The 19,377-nt window shown below is 41.4% G+C and overlaps 2 protein-coding genes across 2 annotated transcripts in view; both read right to left on the reverse strand.

Annotated features, from left to right (window-relative positions):
- has3 (hyaluronan synthase 3) overlaps positions 1-19,377 on the reverse strand; it is a 205,029-nt gene that overhangs the window by 45,277 nt on the left and 140,375 nt on the right. The gene's annotated exons all lie outside the window — the stretch shown is intronic.
- On the reverse strand, positions 11,399-12,061 carry LOC128359475 (fibroin heavy chain-like). Its single transcript, XM_053319967.1, has 3 exons — positions 12,057-12,061; positions 11,921-11,979; positions 11,399-11,814 (listed from the first exon to the last, which is right to left on the reverse strand). Exons 1-3 carry the CDS (start codon positions 12,059-12,061, stop codon positions 11,399-11,401), a joined length of 480 nt encoding a protein of 159 aa, XP_053175942.1.

Consider the following 19,377-nt stretch of genomic DNA (forward strand, 5'->3'; position numbering starts at 1 on the left):
TACTTGGTACAAAAAGGTGATTTATGATGGCTGTAAACTAGGAAATGTTTGATGTTATAATATAAATGTTGTGAACATGTAGACCTGCAAGAATGTACAAGTGTAGATGTTTTGCATCCCATGTCTGAAAGCGAAGTTCCTTTAGACCTGTGACCTCAGACTAAGTTTTAGCTTCTAGAGATACTAGTTAGACAAGTCTAAAGCCATTTGTTACCCCTCCAAAAAAAAAAAAAAAACCCCTACCTTTACTGTAGGTGAGATTACAGAAGGCTTAGAAACTGGCACAAATAACCCTTGACACAAGAATTAAGAAAGGCTGTCATGACAGCCACAATTTATTTGCATTTGTTGATGAACAGTTGAGTCATCTGGACCAGACCTGAAAAAGCAGAGACTTTAGTCAGTCAACTATCAATGAACAACAAACAGATTGCGCAAATGGTGCCTTACCAGAGAGTCCTTTTAGTAGCCACCTTTGGCTGGTGCTTTAGCAGGATAGTTCTGGTTTGAAGCTTCAGTGATTACAGGACCAGGCTCTCCTGGGGTGTAGCGAGTTTTAGTATACATTGCTCTTCCTCGCTGGTACCTTGAGCGAGAGCTGGAGGCGTAGACTGGCTCCAGATCAGACACGTCACTGAAGACCGCCTCTGGGTTTTCATCACCAGCATCAGAGCTGGTAACAAAGCCGTAAGAGGCGCCCCCTGCAGAACCACTACCTGAGCTAGCATAGCCACCATATCCATAGCCACCACCTAGAGCACCACTGTCATACCCACTGGGCTGAGAAGCTGGATAAGCAGCCCCATATGAGGAGACCACAGGGCTGTAATAGCGCACAGACCGCCAGCCTGGGTCAGCGGCACCTGACCCAGCAGCACCTGAGCCATATTCTGTGGAGACACAGGATTTTGTTTTAGCAGTAACTAGCATTCATCACAGGATGTTTAGAGTAGCATACAGAGGTTTTTAGTGTCTGATTTCAGTGGTTCTTGTCTTACTTTTCCCTGCAGGGACACAAGAGATGCTTCCAATCAGCAGGCATGAAATCCACAACACCCTGAAAAACAAAAAGAAACTAGATTTTGAACCTTGACATTTTGGCAACATGTAAGAACATATAGTTAATTACCTCATCCTTGTGTAGTTAGGTGGATAAACTCAGATTAGAGTTGAAGGCTTCTTCCCAACAGGCTGTACATTTAAAATGAGATCATGATTAGCACCTACAATTACAGTCAATATTGTAGCCCAGACAAAACCAATTTCCTACCTGCTAACAAAGCAGCAAACCTTCCAAACAGGAGCTCTGCTGTAGTGTCATTATTAACTCAGATCTGCTTTTAAATGATTCTCAATGCTATGGGGATTGATTGCTCATTAGTAACAGCTGGTGATAAAGGAGATCTGGAGTGTGGGTTAATTAACCTGCACGTTAAGAAACAAACAATCAAGTGGGCACCTTGAAGAGTCTAATGTTGGCAGATATTTTAGTTTCTGGTTACATTGACCAGTTCATCCAAATCAGGTGAAAATGTTTATGGAGCCTGGAAAAGAGAAAATGGTTTGATGTTCAGATAAAGTGGCATTGCTATATTAATATTAAACACTATATTAAACACTAATAGTTTGTACTTTGGATTTTGAATGCATTTAATTTAGAAGGAGATGGAAGTCTCTTCTCTGGTAATTAAAAATATTTCATTATTCAGGAGTGCACCAACTATACATCAACTGTTGTGAAAATGAAGTGCTTTTTAAGTGGGGGAGGGTATGGTACCATGCATGTGTTACAGTTTATCATTGTATTCCATTTTGATATAACTATGTTTATGACACTGTTTTACTGTATTTTAATAATGTTTGGTTATATTAACAAGTAGGGGTGTGACGAGATCTCGTGCCACGAGACTAAAACGTCCCAATTATTCGAAGTGAATGTTGTCTCGCAAAGCTATAATTAAGGGGCGCACCAAAAAAAAAGACCATCGGTTTTCTATCGCTCATTTGCACGTCATGTCTTCTTTTTATAATGTCACGTGTGGATCATTAACCTTGTTACAGCTTCTACCTGTTGAGAAGATCTCAGTCAGAAGTATGAGATGAGGAGAGGAGCAGTGGTAAGTTGACCTCAGGTCTCTACACTGAGCCTGAAGTAGGAGGAGCAGCTATGGAAGCTTAATGATGCCAAAACTAAAATGAGTCACACTGCCATAACAATTTATATGTTGTTCTACTTGTGTATTTATGTGATACAGGATTTGTGCAATTTACTTTTATTTCTGTGTTTTTTTATTAGCAATATGTTATAATTTGTGATAATTGGATACTTTATTTAATTTATATTTATATATTAGAATTTGTTCTACCCTTTATAATTTTTTTGGTATTTATGATTGTTATTTCCGTTAATACCAAAATTATCCATCTATAAAATATCTTTATGGAGAAACCTTTTACAGTGCTGCATACTGCATATGATAATTATATATTTAGAAAGTAGGACTGAAGTGATTCACTACAAGATGATTAGTTAAAACATTTCAAAATGCATCTGCTTTATTTCCATTTTGTGAATTTCAAATAAAAGTCATATTTCCTCATTGAAGTTTTCTTAAACTCTCGTCTCGTGACCTGAGTGTATCATCACACCCCTATTAACAAGTATTGTGTGACTACCTGCAAGCTGACCTGCTCTTCATTGGATGTACCAGTTTTAGCCAGCAGAGGGTAGTGTTACGGTGCTGTGTCCATCTATACCATCATTTTATTTGTTGCTTGCAGATGAGTAATCATACATAAAGTATTAATACCTTGATCATTTTTAATCATTGTAAATGTCCAGGAGTACCCTGCTGGTCTAATGCTTAGGGCATCAAATAACTGCAAGGTCCACAGCTCAAGGACCCATGTTGCATTACCCTGTCTCTATACTGTCTGCCAAATAGTGGATTAGCGTGCTTGACAAAGCTCTAAATTATTTTTGAACTGAATTCAAAAAGTTAAATGTTAAAGTCTGTTGAATCTGGGTTAAGAATTTTAAATGACAAGCACTTTAGTTAATAATCCTAGACTACATGTACATTCATAATTGTAAAAGCCACTTAGAAGTCATGTTATACTGAAACATTGTTAATGCACAGCATTTTTCACCTTTAATCTTCATTATGAATTAAACTGAGGCATCTGTTCCATACAGGACCTGATCACACCAAACTTCCACCTTCAGATTAACTTCAATTACAATGTGACAGTGAGAATGTTCTAGGTGAAAGAGCTATGGAATAGTAGGAAATCATGCAGGAATGAGCCTTTTGCCCTGCAACACCATGCTTATGGTAAACTTAAAACCCCTTTTGGCCTCAATCTTCATGTCCAGTAGAAGTTACTTGGCACAAAAAAAAAAAAAAAAATGGCTGTGAACTAGGAGATGCTGAAGGATGGTTATAATATAAACATTGTGAAGATTTAGAGCAGCAAGCTGTAAACTGGAAACATTTTGCTCCCCATGTCTGAAAGCAAACTTCCTTCAGACCTGTGTCCTCAGACTAAGGTCTGGCTTCTATATAGACAAGTCAACAACAAAAAAAAGCCATTTGTTCTTCAAGGAGATACACCGCTACATTTCTACATGGCTGATAGCTTCCAAACACATTAGAAAGTGATTTTAAACCCATTTCCTCAGTTTAAGTGTTTGGCATCTCACCTACAAGAAAAGGCAGTGATCATACTGGCACAAACAACCCTTGAGACAAGAATTAAGAAAGTCACATTTTATTTGTTGATGAACAGCTGAATCATCTGGAGCAGACCTGCAAAAGCAGAGATGTTAGTCAGTCAATCAATGAACAACAAGAGGATTGAGCAAATGGTGCCTTACCAGAGAGTCCTTTTAGTAGCCACCTTTGGCTGGTGCTTTAGCAGGATAGTTCTGGTTTGAGGCTTCACTGGTGGCTCCTGATACTGACATGTCTATAGGACCAGGCTCTCCTGGAGTGTAACGAGTTTTAGTATACATTGCTCTTCCTCGCTGGTACCTTGAGCGAGAGCTGAAGGCGTAGACTGGCTCTAGATCAGACACGTCACTGAAGACCAGCTCTGGTGTTTCATCACCAGCATCAGAGCTGGTAACAAAGCCATAAGAGGCATCCCCTACAGAACCACTACCTGAGCTAGCATAGCCACCATATCCATAGCCACCACCTAGAGCACCACTGTCATACCCACTGGGCTGAGAAGCTGGATAAGCAGCCCCATATGAGGAGACCACAGACCGCCAGCCTGGGTCAGCAGCACCTGAGCCGTATTCTGTGGAGACACAGGATTCTGTTTTAGCAGTAACTAGCATTTATCACAGGATGTTAAGATTAGAGTACAGAGGTTTTTAGTGTCTGATTTCAGTGGTTCTTGGCTTACTTTTCCCTGCAGGGACACAAGAGATGCTTCCAATCATCAGGCATGAAATCCACAACAGCCTAAAAAACAAGAAACTTGGTTTTGAGTGTTGAGACTTTGGTAACATAAGAACATGCAGTTAATTACTTACCTCATCCTTGTGAAGTTAGGTGGATTAATTCAGGTTAGAGATTAAGCTAATGTGTTGCTTCTCTCCGATAGGCTGTACATTTAAAAAAACATGATGATTAGCACCAACAATTAAAGTCAGTATTGTAATTTAAACAAAACCTATTTCATACCTGCTAGGAAACCTGCCCAACAGGAGCTCCTCTGTGGTGTCTACTGTCTCCATGAACAAAGAGCTGCTTTTAAATTATTCTCAATGCTGTGAGGATTGCTCATTAGTAACAGCTTGTGGTAAAGCACACCTGGGGCCCGTTTCAGAAAGCAGGGGCCTGTTTAACTAACTCTGAGTTAAAACCTTTACTCTAGGTTGACCAACTCTGAGCTGTCAAACTCAGAGTTTTCAGAACAAGTGTTAACAGTTAGTTCAATCAACTCTGAGTCAAAGTAACTCTGAGTGAAGCTTCTGCATGAGGAGATACCAAGCCCTCATCAATGGAGCACAGATAACATGATTCACCATGACAACAGGAGAAACAAAGGGCTCAGTCCTCCCACTTCTCCCCCAAAGGATTTAGAAATATTAATGAATACATGCAGACGATGAGTATATTTAAGAAAAGTATTAATGAAAAAAAAGAGAAACATTTTGTCTCGAGTGGTCGACTTATTCAACATTTATATTCTGTGTGTGTGCGTGGCACATTTAACATTCATGCAGACCCCAACAGGTACAAAGCGTAGGCCTACTTGGCAGCAACTGAATATGAAAAATAAAAATATAGCTCAAACAAGTAAGGTATTGATTACAATTGTGGTGTTGTTTAGCCTGCCCTACCTCATTAAACAGCATTTAAATGCTACATTCAACATGTGATATATATTTCAGTAGTTTATGAAATCTTCTAAAGAAAGTCAATTTTTCAGCCATCCCAACACTGCCAGTATTTAATATTGTCTATTTGAAAGCAACACCTATGCCTTTATACATACAACACTACAAAAGTAAACATTTAAGTGTAATAGTCAAATTTAGTTTTATGTTTGGGCACTTGGCACTTTCACCGTAATTTAACAGTAGCTGATAGAGAGAGAGCCTCACTGGTATTGAACCAGCGACACTGCCACTGAAGCATGAGCAGTAACCACTTGGCTATCAATCACCTTCAAATATTGCCTTTGTGACAGCCCGACAGACGGTTGCCTTGGAAACATGAACATGAACAGAGAACTTATTCTGAACTGAGAGCATGTCCATGTGGTGTCGTACAGACGATACGGGGGCTGAGAATATTGTTCAGATAAATTGATTGTACAAAAGGGAAACACTCAAACAGAACATCAGAGAATGATAAAACATCCCAGAAGGGTCTGATCACCCTCTGACGGAGATTTATGCTTCAATATTAACTGACTCTTTAAGAAAAGGACACACCATGTCTGACACCTCCTTCAGTCTGCGGGCTTCAACTAAGGAGGAGAAACTCAGGGTACATCAGTATTTAACTGTTTCAGGACCACATTTACTGGTAGTATATTTCATTATGCAGAGCACTTTACCCTCAATTTTAAAAAATCTCAACCTTTAATTGTTCTGTGAACACTTGCAAGCTGCAGTTAGAGTTTGAATGCACGATTTGACAAAGTAAGCTCAATAATGCAGCCACATGCAGGAGCAATTTGGCATTCAAGGCTTAAAAAAAAAAAAAAGGCACAATGCTCAAGAGACAGTTGTAGAATTCCATAATTCAGAAGTTGCCTTGTAAACCTAATGAAAAAGGCCAGTACAAATGGACACTTCATTTGTTACAAAGTCAGTTTATTAGCATCAGATGTACAAGTCCAGAGCAGCATGTAGACCTGCAAGGTAGGAAACTCAGTAAGTCAAGTGTACTGCAAATACTGAGAATATCCATTAGTGAGTTGTACCTTACCACAAGTGACTCTCAGTAGCCACCTTTAGCAGGATAGTTCTGGTTTGAGGCTTCACTGGTGGTTCCTGATACTGGCATGACTACAGGACCAGGCTCTCCTGGGGTGTAGCGAGTTTTAGTATACATTGCTCTTCCTCGCTGGTACCTTGAGCGAGAGCTGGAGGCGTAGACTGGCTCCAGATCAGACACGTCACTGAAGACCGCCTCTGGGTTTTCATCACCAGCATCAGAGCTGGTAACAAAGCCGTAAGAGGCATCCCCTGCAGAACCACTACCTGCACTAGCATAGCCACCATATCCATAGCCGCCACCTGGAGCACCACTGTCATACCCACTGGGCTGAGAAGCTGGATAAGCAGCCCCATATGAGGAGACCACAGGGCTGTAATAGCGCACAGACCGCCAGCCTGGGTCAGCAGCACCTGAGCCAGCAGCACCTGAGCCGTATTCTGTGGAAACACAGGATTCTGTTTTAGCAGTAACTAGCATTCATCACAGGATGTTTAGAGTAGTATACAGAGGTTTAGTGTCTGATTTCAGTGGTTCTTGGCTTACTTTTCCCTGCAGGAACACAAGAGATGCTTCCAATCAGCAGGCATGAAATCCACAACACCCTGAATAACAAGACAAAGAAACTTGGTTTTGAACATTGAGATTTTGGCAACATGTAAGCACATAGTTATTTACATACCTCATCCTTGTGTAGTTAGGTGGATAAATTCAGGTTAGAGTTGAAGCTAATTTGTGGCTTCTTCCCAACAGGCTGTACATTAAAAATGAGATCATGATTAGCAATATTAGTTACAATTACATTCAGTATTGTAGCCCAGACAAAACCAATTTCATACCTGCTAACAAAGCAGCAAACCTTTCCAAACAGGAGCTCTGCTGTAGTGTCTTCATGAACTAAGAACTGCTTTTAAATGGCTCTCATTGCTGTGGGGAATGATTGCTCATTAGTAACAGCTGGTGATAACCTACAGGGCATATACCAAATAACTGCAAGGTCCACAGCTCAACTCACAGCCGAGGGACCCATGTTGCATATTATATTGCCCTCTCTCTTTCCCCATTTTCCTGTCTCTCACTGTCTGCTAAATAAAGGCAAAAAGCCTGACAAAAGTGGAAGACTAGTAGCATGCTTGACAAAGTTCTTCTCAACTATTTTCGAACTTTCGAGTTCAACAAATAGTCAAACGTTAAGAACCCAGATTTTCAACAAGACAGTTTGTAAGAGTTTGGAATTATTTTAAATGACAATTTACCACTTAGGTTAATAATCCTGAACTACTCTACATGCACATTCATAATTGTAAAAAGCCACTTAGAAACCCTGTTATATTGGATATAGGTACATTGTTAATGCGCAGCATTTTTCACCTTCAAACTATATTATAAGTTATAAACTCAGGAATCTGTTCCATAGCTACCATCCATACCATATGATGTGCTTCCTGATCACACCACAAACTTCCACCCTCAGATCTACCAACAGTTTGGTTGTCTAAGTCTCAAGTACAAAAGCTCTGCATTATGGAGTGGGAATTAAGCCTCTTGCTCTGCCACACAATGCTTATGGAACAGCCTTCCTAAACATCTCGGGGAAGCACAGATCATAGTCGCTTAAAGAGGCCTAAAAATCCTCTTCAGAAAGGGTTCATTTCTGTTTTTAAACACTGTAGGCCTTGGAGAGTCACTGAATTAAGTGCAATACTTATGTTCCTACACAAGTCTTTTTGGCAAAGTGCTTTTCGCTGCTCATACAGCAGTAGGTTGTGTCCTCTGGCGTTTTTATGAATCTCATTCTACCGTCTGCTCAGAGTGATAAGTATAAAAGAAAAATTCAGACCGACACCTTCTATGCTGGACATATTCAGTCAGAGGCAGACTACTGTGAAGAACGTTGGCATAAGGCTTGTGAATGGCAGGCCTTCATATTGCAGCTTCATCATCGTCATGAGGCCAACACTACGTTTGTCAGTGATGCTGCAGATGCAGCATCATAATTGTGACCTGGGGTCCGTTCCATAAAGCCTGCTCAGAAAAGCAGGGCTTATTGTCAAACACCTGACTTGAATGAGCTTAACAAATGAGATCGGGCTAAAGCGGTTCCATAAAGGTCGATCCACATTCACGCAATCAGACTAATTCAAGACAGGCTCCAGTATTCAGACTAATTGCGTGTGCACACCATTCATAAGCAGCCCATGATGTCGAACACAGATCAAACAGATTCACAATGACAAAATCCACCACAAGAGAGCCACAGAGCAGACCATATGAAGAATTTAAACATATGATAACAAAAAGAGGTAATACAGCAGCAATAAATAAAATCCAAGAGAAAGGCTGGCAGGAAATTGCTGATTGATTGAATGGCTCTGATCTGTCTCTGAAGGTGCACCCTTGTTGCAGTGCCCTGTGTACTATGGCAACTCATTCATGTACAAGCGTGTCAAGGGACACGTCATGACTAACAGAGAAACATCACGTGGGTTGAGGTCGTTAATTAGGCTGCACCTTAATTGGTTAAAAGAAAAAGGGAAACCCCTAGACATGCGTCCACTAAACACGTCTTAGTTTACCTTTTAGACGTTATTTTAAATGTACTAATCACTAACCAGTACCTTCTAAAACAGTGTTTCCTAACAGGAAAACAGCAGTTAAAGGCATACATTTCTTGTTCAAATATTTATGAGGCTATTATTCTGTCAGGATCATTTAGATTTACTAAGCTTATGCCTCAATGTCTCAATGTGACGTATCATGAACACATATGTGGTTTATGTCAGTGGGGGAAACAAGTATTGAACATGTCAACATTTTTTTCAGTAAATATATTTCCAATGAGGATATTCACATGAAATTCTCACCAGACTTTGGTATTAACTCAAGAAATCCACACATATAAAGTTATGTATAATAAAGTGGAATCACACAAGAAGTACTGAACACACTAACTGAAAATGTAATACTTAGTGGAGAATCCTTTGTTTGTAATGACAGCTTCAAGATGTTGTGATGTGATGCTCCCAGTATTTCATAGGCTTGTCAAAATGTTGCTTTAAATGAACTTCAATATGCCTTTTCCTCATGGAGTCTTGCTGGGTGGAGTGATGTTCCTCCCATTTCATGATAATGGCCCCATGAGTCCTTCCTGGAAGATTCAGAAATGTTCAAATACATCTGTAACCACTTCCATTGAAATGTTTTGCAACAGTCAGGTTGCGAAGGTCTTGGGAGACTTTGCTTTTATCGATCATAAGATGTTTCACTTTGGTAACAAAAAACCTTTTTATAGCTCATCAATATGTACTAACAGCTGATATTAACTTGCACAGATTGGAAGTAGAATTACTGTCTAACTACTTACATATTTTAGCTGGTTCCTTGCCTTTGTGTGCTGTTTTTTCTTAGTTATTTTTTTCCCTGTGTCATTCCACTTTATTGGCTTTAATGTTTTGATTTCTCTATATGTGGTCATGTGAGTATCCTCATTGCAAATATATTTACTGAAAAAAAAGTTGCATTCAATACTTTTTCTCCATGTATGCACACACACACTACATATGAGTACATAGTAAATAATTTCTTTCAGGTCAGTGTCATGGCTAAGCCTGACAATTAGCCTGGTCCAGACCAGGTTAGTTTATCAGTTGCCATGGTACCTGAGCTTGAACTATGCTGAGTTTGCTTTATGGAACCAAGGCCCTGTTCCATACTGCATGTTTATTTCATTAGTCTGGCTCATTTTCCAGCAGATTCGGTTCCATAAAACAAGCTTGGCATAGTTCAAGCTCAGTTACCCAGGCAACTTATGCTGGCAAACTAACCTGGTCCGGACCAGGCTAACTTAGCCTGAGTTGCTGCATATCCTGAAAGAAAAGAGATGATTTAACATATGGCTTCATTAACCACCATAATTTAAAAAGAAGCTCACTTAGTTGAAGAATGATAAATATACATTCACATATGCCCTACAGTAATGTAGTTGAGTAAATAGTCAACTTAGTGTATTTGTGTCTGTGTGTTAATATTGAACATTGAGGCCTGACAGAACAGTCTCAAATATTAAATTGCAAAAATATTTGGATGGGATGTAATATTTGAATCCATGTCTTTAACTGGTAGGAAGCACTGTTTTAAAAAAGGTGTTGTTATTGATTAGTACATTTAAAATGGTCAAGACATGTTTAGGCATTTCCCTTTTTCTGTTAAGGTCCAGTCTATATACAACTTCACCCCATGTACTGTTTGTGAAGGCGTGTCCCTTGATTGAGCTGCCATAGTATGCAGGGCAATGCAAGAGTGCCTTTAGACCCATTCAATTGATCAGCAATTTCCTACCTTGGATTTTGTGAGATGTTGAAATTCGTATGTCTGAAGTGTGCGCGCTAGAGACTGCTGCTCTGTGGCTCTTGTCATTGTGAATCCATTTGATCCATGTTGGACGTCAAGGGCTGCACGTGAACGGTGTGCACATGCAGTTAGTCTGAAGACTCGAGCCTGATCGTATTGTTCAGGCAAATCAGTTGTTTGACAATAAGTGCCACTTTTATGAGCTTGCTTTATGTAAAGGACCCCAGATCTGCTAGAAAAATAGCCAGACTAACAAAATAAGCCTGGCCTATTCAGTAATCTTGATTTATGGAAGAGGGCCCTGGACTGTGATGTAGAACTGATGAGGATAACCAAGGTAGCTCTTAAATTGGAAAGAAGTCATGTCCCTGCAGCTTATTAAACCTTCCAGATATCAGAAGTGGTCCATCAAGAGTAATGCAATCAGGACAAGATACAACTTCAAAGGTTTGTTAAAAAGCCAGTTTATTAGAGTCGGATTTGCAAGTCAGGAACAGCATGTAGACCTGCAAAGTAAGAAACTCAGTAAGTGCACTGTAAATACTGAGAATATGCATTAGTGAGTTGTACCTTACCAGAAGGTCCTTTCAGTAGCCACCTTTGGCTGGTGCTTTAGCAGGATAGTTCTGGTTTGAGGCTTCACCGGTGACTACAGGACCAGGCTCTCCTGGGGTGTAGCGAGTTTTAGTATACATTGCCCTTCGTTGCTGGTACCTTGAGCGAGAGCTGGAGGCGTAGACTGGCTCCAGATCAGACACATCACTGAAGACAGCCTCTGGGGTTTCATCCCCAGCATCAGAGCTGGTAACAAAGCCGTAAGAGGCATCCCCTGCAGAAGCACTACCTGCGCTAGCATAGCCACCATATCCATAGCCGCCACCTAGAGCACCACTGTTATACCCACTGGGCTGAGAAGCTGGATAAGCAGCCCCATATGAGGAGGCCACAGGGCTGTAATAGCGCACAGACCGCCAGCCTGGGTCAGCAGCACCTGAGCCATATTCTGTGGAGACACAGGATTTTGTTTTAGCAGTAACTAGCATTCATCACAGGCTGTTGAGAGTAGAGTACAGAGCTTTTTAGTGTGATTTCACTGGGTCTTGGCTTACTTTTCCCTGCAGGGACACAAGAGATGCTTCCAATCAGCAGGCAAGAAAACCATAACACCCTGAAAAACAAGACAAAAACTTGATTTTGAGCCTTGAGATTTAGACAACATGTAAGAACATATAGTTAATGACTTACCTCATGGTTACATGGATAAATTCAGGGTAGACTTGAAGTTTATTTGTTGTTTCTTGACAACTGTACATTAAAAAAAAAACATAATTAGCTCCAACAAGTCAGTATTGTAACAGAAACAAAACCAATTTCATACCTGCTAACAAACCAGCAAACCTTCCCAACAGGAGCTCCTCTGTAATGTTTCCATGAACAAAGAGCTGCTTTTAAATGGTTCTCAATGCTGTGGGGATTGATTGCTCATTAGTAACAGCTTGTGGTAAAGGAGATCTGGAGTATGGGTTAATTAACCTGCACGTTAAGAAACAAACAATTAACTTAACCCTTGTGTTGTGTTCCGGTCAAATCTGACCAATTTAAAAGTTTTATCTCTGAAAAATGTAGTTAATTTGATCAGACTGACCTAAGATTCCATGACTTTGTCTACAAAGAGGATTTAAACACACAAAATAAATTCTATTAATTTGCATACAATTTTGTGTGTTTTATTCAACTTTTGTACACTCTTTGTGTTCCTGGTCAAAAATGACTGGTCATTACAAATGAATGGGGGAGACTACAATTAGTGTAAAAAACTGAGCTCAGGTTCATCCTCATTTGTCAGATGGACACACACACACGCACACACACACACACACACACACACACACACACACATTCGGTTCCCTGGCAACCAATACGGGAACCTTTGCCTGGTAGAGTCTCTCTCCTGCTGGAACAACACCTGTTGGCCATTCTCACAGACAGTTGCAACATTGTTTCAATAATATTGAACTTTTCTCGTAGCTTTGGTAGCCTATATAATGCTTTTTTGGGGTCTTGCTCACAGTTCATTGTATATAATATATTTGATCACCACGCTCTTGAGGAGGAGAGAGGCCAGGAAACTGACAGTGAGGATGGATCAGAGGAGGAAGTATCCTCCAGTGGATTCCTCCCAATCAAGAGGATGGCCGTGCTGAGGCTACTGTCACATTCAAGTCAAAGAATGGGAACTCATCCTGGTCTTCATCCTCACCTGAGAATCAAGGTAGGCTTTCAGCTGAAAATGTCATCAGGATGACCCCAGGACCTACAAAATATGCCGTATCCAACATCAAATCCTGCTTTGAACTGTTCCTGACTGAGTCCGTCAAAACCATGGTGGTAAACATGACCAACTTGGAGGGGAAACAGATTTACAAAGACAATTGGAAGGAGGTAACCCAGACAGACATGAAAGCATATATGGGTGTTTTGATTATGGCTGGTGTGTACAGATCCAGAAACGAATCTACCAGCAATTTATGGGATGCAGAGTCTGGTCGGTAGAAGCAAGATCACTTGCTGCAAGAGAGGTGACAAAAGGAAGAGGTGCAGTCTGTGTGTGCCAAGAGATGTGAAAACAAGCATACTGTGCCATAAATGTGATGCATATGTTTACAAGGCACATGCAACAACATGCTCATATTGTCCAACATGTGCATGAGAAAAAACATCATTGAAGTTTGAATAAACCCCCTCCACCAAGTTTAGGCTGCCTTCACACTGCAAGCCAAAATCCAATTTTCTGCCAAATTTTCTGTCATACCGTTCCTAAGGTATGAGCTGTTTTTTGTCTGGTCAAAGACAGAAAGTGCAGGTCAGAAATCCCTCAGGTGGTGCAGCTGCAGCATAGAGTATCAGGACCCCTCACACTGTCATTACAGTGTATATTCATGTTAAATTAACATGTCTGTCTTTATTTTTCTTCCTTTTAGGGACATTTTAGAGCTGTAATCGCAATACCGCCATACCGTGAAACCGTGATATTTTTTCTTATGGTTATCATACCGCCAGAATCTCATACCGGCCCATGCCTAGTCTGAACAGTCATAAATCACATGAGATCGGATTTTTGTAAACCAGATTGAAACCACCTTTGGAAAGTAGTTTCAAATCGCATTTGGACAGATGTGTCTGAGTCTGAACAGCTCCAAACACTCAAACTGTCCATGACGTCTCTCTACGTCTCTACCATAGACTGTATAAAAGAAATGGACGTAACATCCGTGACGTCACCCATTGGTTTGTGGACTGCTGCTAAGAAGCCAATAGTTTCGGATCTGGGCAGCGCCATATTGAAAATTTCAGGTGCATGCTGGGAAAAACCCCCCACAGATTCTACTTATATGGGCATGAGGCGGGGTCATGGGCGGAGCCATGGGGCAGAGCAAGGGAGGTTGCTATGGTTGCGAGGGCTGGATCTCGAGGACATTGGTCAATCAACCTGTCAATCATGACGTAGCTACGCCCTAATCAGGCGGGGAGTTCCGGTCCTCTGAAATGAGGCCAACGCGGAAGTAACTTAGAACTGCATTCTAGCAAAGGCCACCAGGGGGCGACCGTTTTGGTGTTAAAAGGACTTCCGTTTCTATACAAGTCAATGGAGAATTCACCAACTTCTCACTTGATTTCTAACCTCAGTAAACTTTTTCAAAATGTGTTTACGGTCTCAATCACTAGTTTAAAACCTTCTTCAATGCAGTATGATGTTCATTTGTGAAATTTTGGCCTCCCTGATTTTATATTTGACGATAAAGCAGGGTATGCATTAGGGCGTGGCTACGTTGTGATTGACAGGTTCATTGCCCAATGTCCTCGAGATCCAGCCCTCGCAACCATTGCAACCTCCCCCGCTCATGGCCCCGCCTCATGCCCATATAAGTAGAATCCGTGTTTTTATTTTTCCCAGCATGTACCTGAAATTTTCAAGATGGCGCTGCCTAGATTCAAAACTATTGGCTTCCGAGCAGCAGTCCACAAACCAATGGGTGACGTCACGGATCCATTTCTTTTATACAGTCTATGGCCCTAATGCATACCCTGCTTTATCGTCAAATATAAAATCAGGGAGGCCAGAATTTCACAAATGATCATACTGCATTGAAGAAGGCTTTAAACTAGCGATTTAGACCACATACACATTTTGAAAACATTTACTGAGGTTAGAAATCAAGTGAGAAGTTGGTGAATTCTCCATTGACTTGTATAGAGACGGAAGTCCTTTTGACACCAAAATGGTTGCCTTTTGCTAGAATGCAGTTCTAAGTTACTTCCACATTGGCCTCATTTCAGAGGACTGGAACTCCCTGCCTGGTCTCTACACAACACCAGACCCGTGCTTATTTGAGTTGCTAGCTGATATCAATGGAGGACATCGAAATCAGTCCATGGACTGATGACCAAACCATATTCTCTTTCTTATAATCTTTGGGGAAATGGCTCAGTTCAAGGGTTTGTTGTTGCAATTATGACATCACAGCCAAATCAGATTTGGACACTTGCTAAAACAGTGTTGACAGTCAGGCCTAAAAAAAAAAAAAAAAAAAATTTGCCTGTAGTGTGAAGACAGCCTTAGAAGCCTGATCTTGTTTTTAGTTATCAGGCAAAGACATCTGATAGACTGATGAACATTGTAATGCATGTTACCAGCGTGCACATGCAATTAGTCTGATTACTCAAGCCTGATCTTATTTGTTCAGGCAAATAAGTTGTTTGACAATAAGCGCCACTTATGAGCTTGCTTTATGCAAAGGACCCCAGAGGCCTGTACTACGAAGCTGGATTAACCTATCCAGGATCTCTCTCCTTTACCTGGGTTGACTTAACCAGATCTTCGCAGTCCAGGATAAGCGGTACTACGAAGCTGGTTATCAACTCGGTAAATCAACCCAGGGTTTTCCAATCTGGATCTCTGCGCGTTCACATAAAGGGGAGGTGTTTGCAGCGTCTGACCAATCGCAAACATGCAGAAACCCTGCAGAGCAGCCTACTTTACCATGGAGGAGCAGACAATTATTATTCAACAATATGAAGAATTCAATCACATCATCCAGGCCAAAAGCAACACTGTTGCTGCAGCAAAAGCCAGGAAGGAATGCTGGCAGAAAATTGCCGACTGTTAATGTGTAAATTCATGAGATCATACAATATTAATTTATCAGACAATATAAACAGACAGCACTCTGATCACACAATGCCACTTTATTACGGCACAGTAATAGTTTAGTTAGTTTAATATTCAACATTCAAAATACAAACCTATTATGCGCTTCAACCATTTGAGTGAATGATTTCAAACCAACTGTATAACATACAGACTAATATCCCTCATGGATTATTTTAAATATATATTTGTCTTTTTACAATTACAATAAATAAATACAGTTATGCTCCCTGAGCCTTTGATCTCAGGATGTCAAACCTACAGAATATCCCCCACGTGCCTCAATGATTTAAATATATATTTTGGCCAATTAAAAAATTGCATCTATCCCTAAAAGCTCATTCTCTCCTAAGCGCTCCAATGTTGACAGCCAGGATCTTTTAAGAATGGGCAGGTCATTTTCTAAGAGAGCCGATTGGTCAGGAGGTGGTGCTTTTGTACTCTAATCTCTTATCCAGAACATAACCTGCTCCGGAGCAGGTTAGCCGTTCAGCATAAGTTACCATGGTGATTTACCCCGGTAAGAAGTGAACCAGCTTCGTAGTACGGAAAACCCAGGGTTAACCCTGAAGTTACCTTGATAAGAGAAAATCCAGCTTCGTAGTACAGGCCTCAGATCTTCTAGAAAATGAGCCAGACTAACAAAATAAGGCTGGCCTATTTGGTAATCTTGATTTATGGAACAGGGCCCTAGACTGATGTAGAACTGATGAGGATAACCAAGGTAGCCCTTAAATTGGAAAGGTCATGTCCCTGCAGCTTATTAAACCTTCCATATATCAGAAGTTGTCCATCAAGAGTAATGCAATCAGGACAAGATACAACTTCAAAGGTTTGTTAAAAAGCCAGTTTATTAGAGTCAGATTTACAAGTCCGGAGCAGCATGGAGACCTGCAAGGTAAGAAACTCAGTAAATAAAGTGCACTGTAAATACTGAGAATATGCATTAGTGAGTTGTACCTTACCAGAAGGTCCTTTCAGTAGCCACCTTTGGCTGGTGCTTTAGCAGGATAGTTCTGGTTTGAGGCTTCACCGGTGACTACAGGACCAGGCTCTCCTGGGGTGTAGCGAGTTTTAGTATACATTGCTCTTCCTTGCTGGTACCTTGAGCGGGAGCTGGAGGCGTAGACTGGCTCCAGATCAGACACATCACTGAAGACAGCCTCTGGGGTTTCATCCTCAGCATCAGAGCTGGTAACAAAGCCGTAAGAGGCATCCCCTGCAGAACCACTACCTGCGCTAGCATAGCCACCATATCCATAGCCGCCACCTAGAGCACCACTGTCATACCCACTGGGCTGAGACGCTGGATAAGCAGCCCCATATGAGGAGACCACAGGGCTGTAATAGCGCACAGACCGCCAGCCTGGGTCAGCAGCACCTGAGCCATATTCTGTGGAGACACAGGATTTTGTTTTAGCAGTAACTAGCATTCATCACAGGCTGTTGAGAGTAGAGTACAGAGCTTTTTAGTGTCTGATTTCACTGGGTCTTGGCTTACTTTTCCCTGCAGGGACACAAGAGATGCTTCCAATCAGCAGGCAAGAAAACCACAACACCCTGAAAAACAAGACAAAGAAACTTGATTTTGAACCTTGAGATTTAAATAACATGTAAGAACGTATAGTTAATGACTTACCTCATGGTTACGTGGATAAAGTCAAGTTAGACTTGAAGCTTATTTGTTGTTTCTTGACAACTGTACATTAAAAAAAAAACATAATTAGCACCAACAAGTCAGTATTGTAACAGACACAAAACCAATTTCATACCTGCTAACAAACCAGCAAACCTTCCCAACAGGAGCTCCTCTGTAATGTCTCCCTGAACAAAGAGCTGCTTTTAAATGATTCTCAATGCTGTGGGGATTGATTGCTCATTAGTAACAGCTTGTGGTAAAGGAGATCTGGAGTGTGGGTTAATTAACCTGCACGTTAAGAAACAAACAATTAACTTAACCCTTGTGTTCGGCTGTCATGGTTGACACGACTCTGCAGCATCTCGTGGATATCTGGGGCAGTGCCTCTGGATTGGCAGACTGGGGTGGTGGTCCCTCTTTTTAAGAAGGGGGACCGGGGGGTGTGTTCCAATTACAGGGGAATCACACTCCTCAGCCTCCCTGGTAAGGTCTATTCGGGGGTGCTGGAGAGGAGGGTCCGTCGAATAGTCGAACCTCGGATGACCTCCAGCTCTCACTGGATCGGTTCGCAGCCGAGTGTGAAGCGGCCGGGATGAGAATCAGCACCTCCAAATCCGAGGCCATGGTCCTCAACCGGAAAAGGGTGGAGTGCACTCTTCGGGTTGGGGATGAGATTCTGCCTCAAGTGGAGGAGTTCAAGTACCTCGGGGTCTTGTTCACGAGTGAGGGAAGGATGGATTGGTGCGGCGTCTGCAGTAATGCGGACTCTGCACAGATCCGTCGTGGTGAAGAGGGAGCTGAGCCGAAAGGCAAAGCTCTCGATTTACCAGTCGATCTTCGTTCCTACCCTCACCTATGGTCATGAGCTTTGGGTAGTAGACCAGCTGCTCCTCCGCGTCGAGAGGAGCCAGATGAGGTGGCTCGGGCATCTAATCAGGATGCCTCCCGGACGCCTCCCTGGTGAGGTATTCAGGGCACGTCCCACCGGTAGGAGACCCCGAGGAAGACCCAGGACACGCTGGAGAGACTATGTCTCTCGGCTGGCCTGGGAACGCCTCGGGATCCCCCGGGAAGAGCTGGACGAAGTGGCTGGGGAGAGGGAAGTCTGGGCTTCCCTGCTTAGGCTGCTGCCCCCGCAACCTGACCCCGAATAAACGGAAGAGGATGGATGGATGGATGGATGGATAACTCTTGTGTTGTGTTCCGGTCATATCTGACCAATTTAAAAGTTTTATCTCCTGAAAAATGTAGTTAATTTGATCAGACTGACCTAAGATTCCATGACTTTATCTACAAAGAGGATTTAAACACACAAACATCTGATAGACTGACGAACATTGTAATGTTATTGTTCTTGTTAGTTGTTCTTTAATGTATTAAGACACTGATTTTGTAATATTGTGAAATTGTCAAGTGTAGTTTTGGGATAATTTCCTTTGTACACAATAAAATGTTCTCGGTCACTTTTGACTGGTGTTACTTTATGTGACTGTATAAAATTTTTAAATGACTTCAAAACAAATGGAAACTTTGACGCAAAGTAGTCTGTAATAAACATTATAGCCTACTATGTTTCATCTGATTATTTTTTATGGTCAAAATAATCCAGAAATTATGCTTTTTAGAACTAAAATTCAAGATGTATAACCTCAGATCAGTGAGGCATACAGGCCATAAATAACAAATAGAAGTTCAAAACTTGTAATGTTCACAAGAGC

Source organism: Scomber japonicus, chromosome 5 (assembly GCF_027409825.1).
Source record: "Scomber japonicus isolate fScoJap1 chromosome 5, fScoJap1.pri, whole genome shotgun sequence".
Taxonomy (NCBI): domain Eukaryota; kingdom Metazoa; phylum Chordata; class Actinopteri; order Scombriformes; family Scombridae; genus Scomber; species Scomber japonicus.

Coding starts and splice junctions, on each gene's coding strand:
- LOC128359475 (XM_053319967.1), bottom strand. Junction 11,815..11,920: donor TTGTGTCCCTGCAGGGAAAA/GTAAGCCAAGAC, acceptor GTGTCTCCACAG/AATATGGCTCAGGTGCTGCT.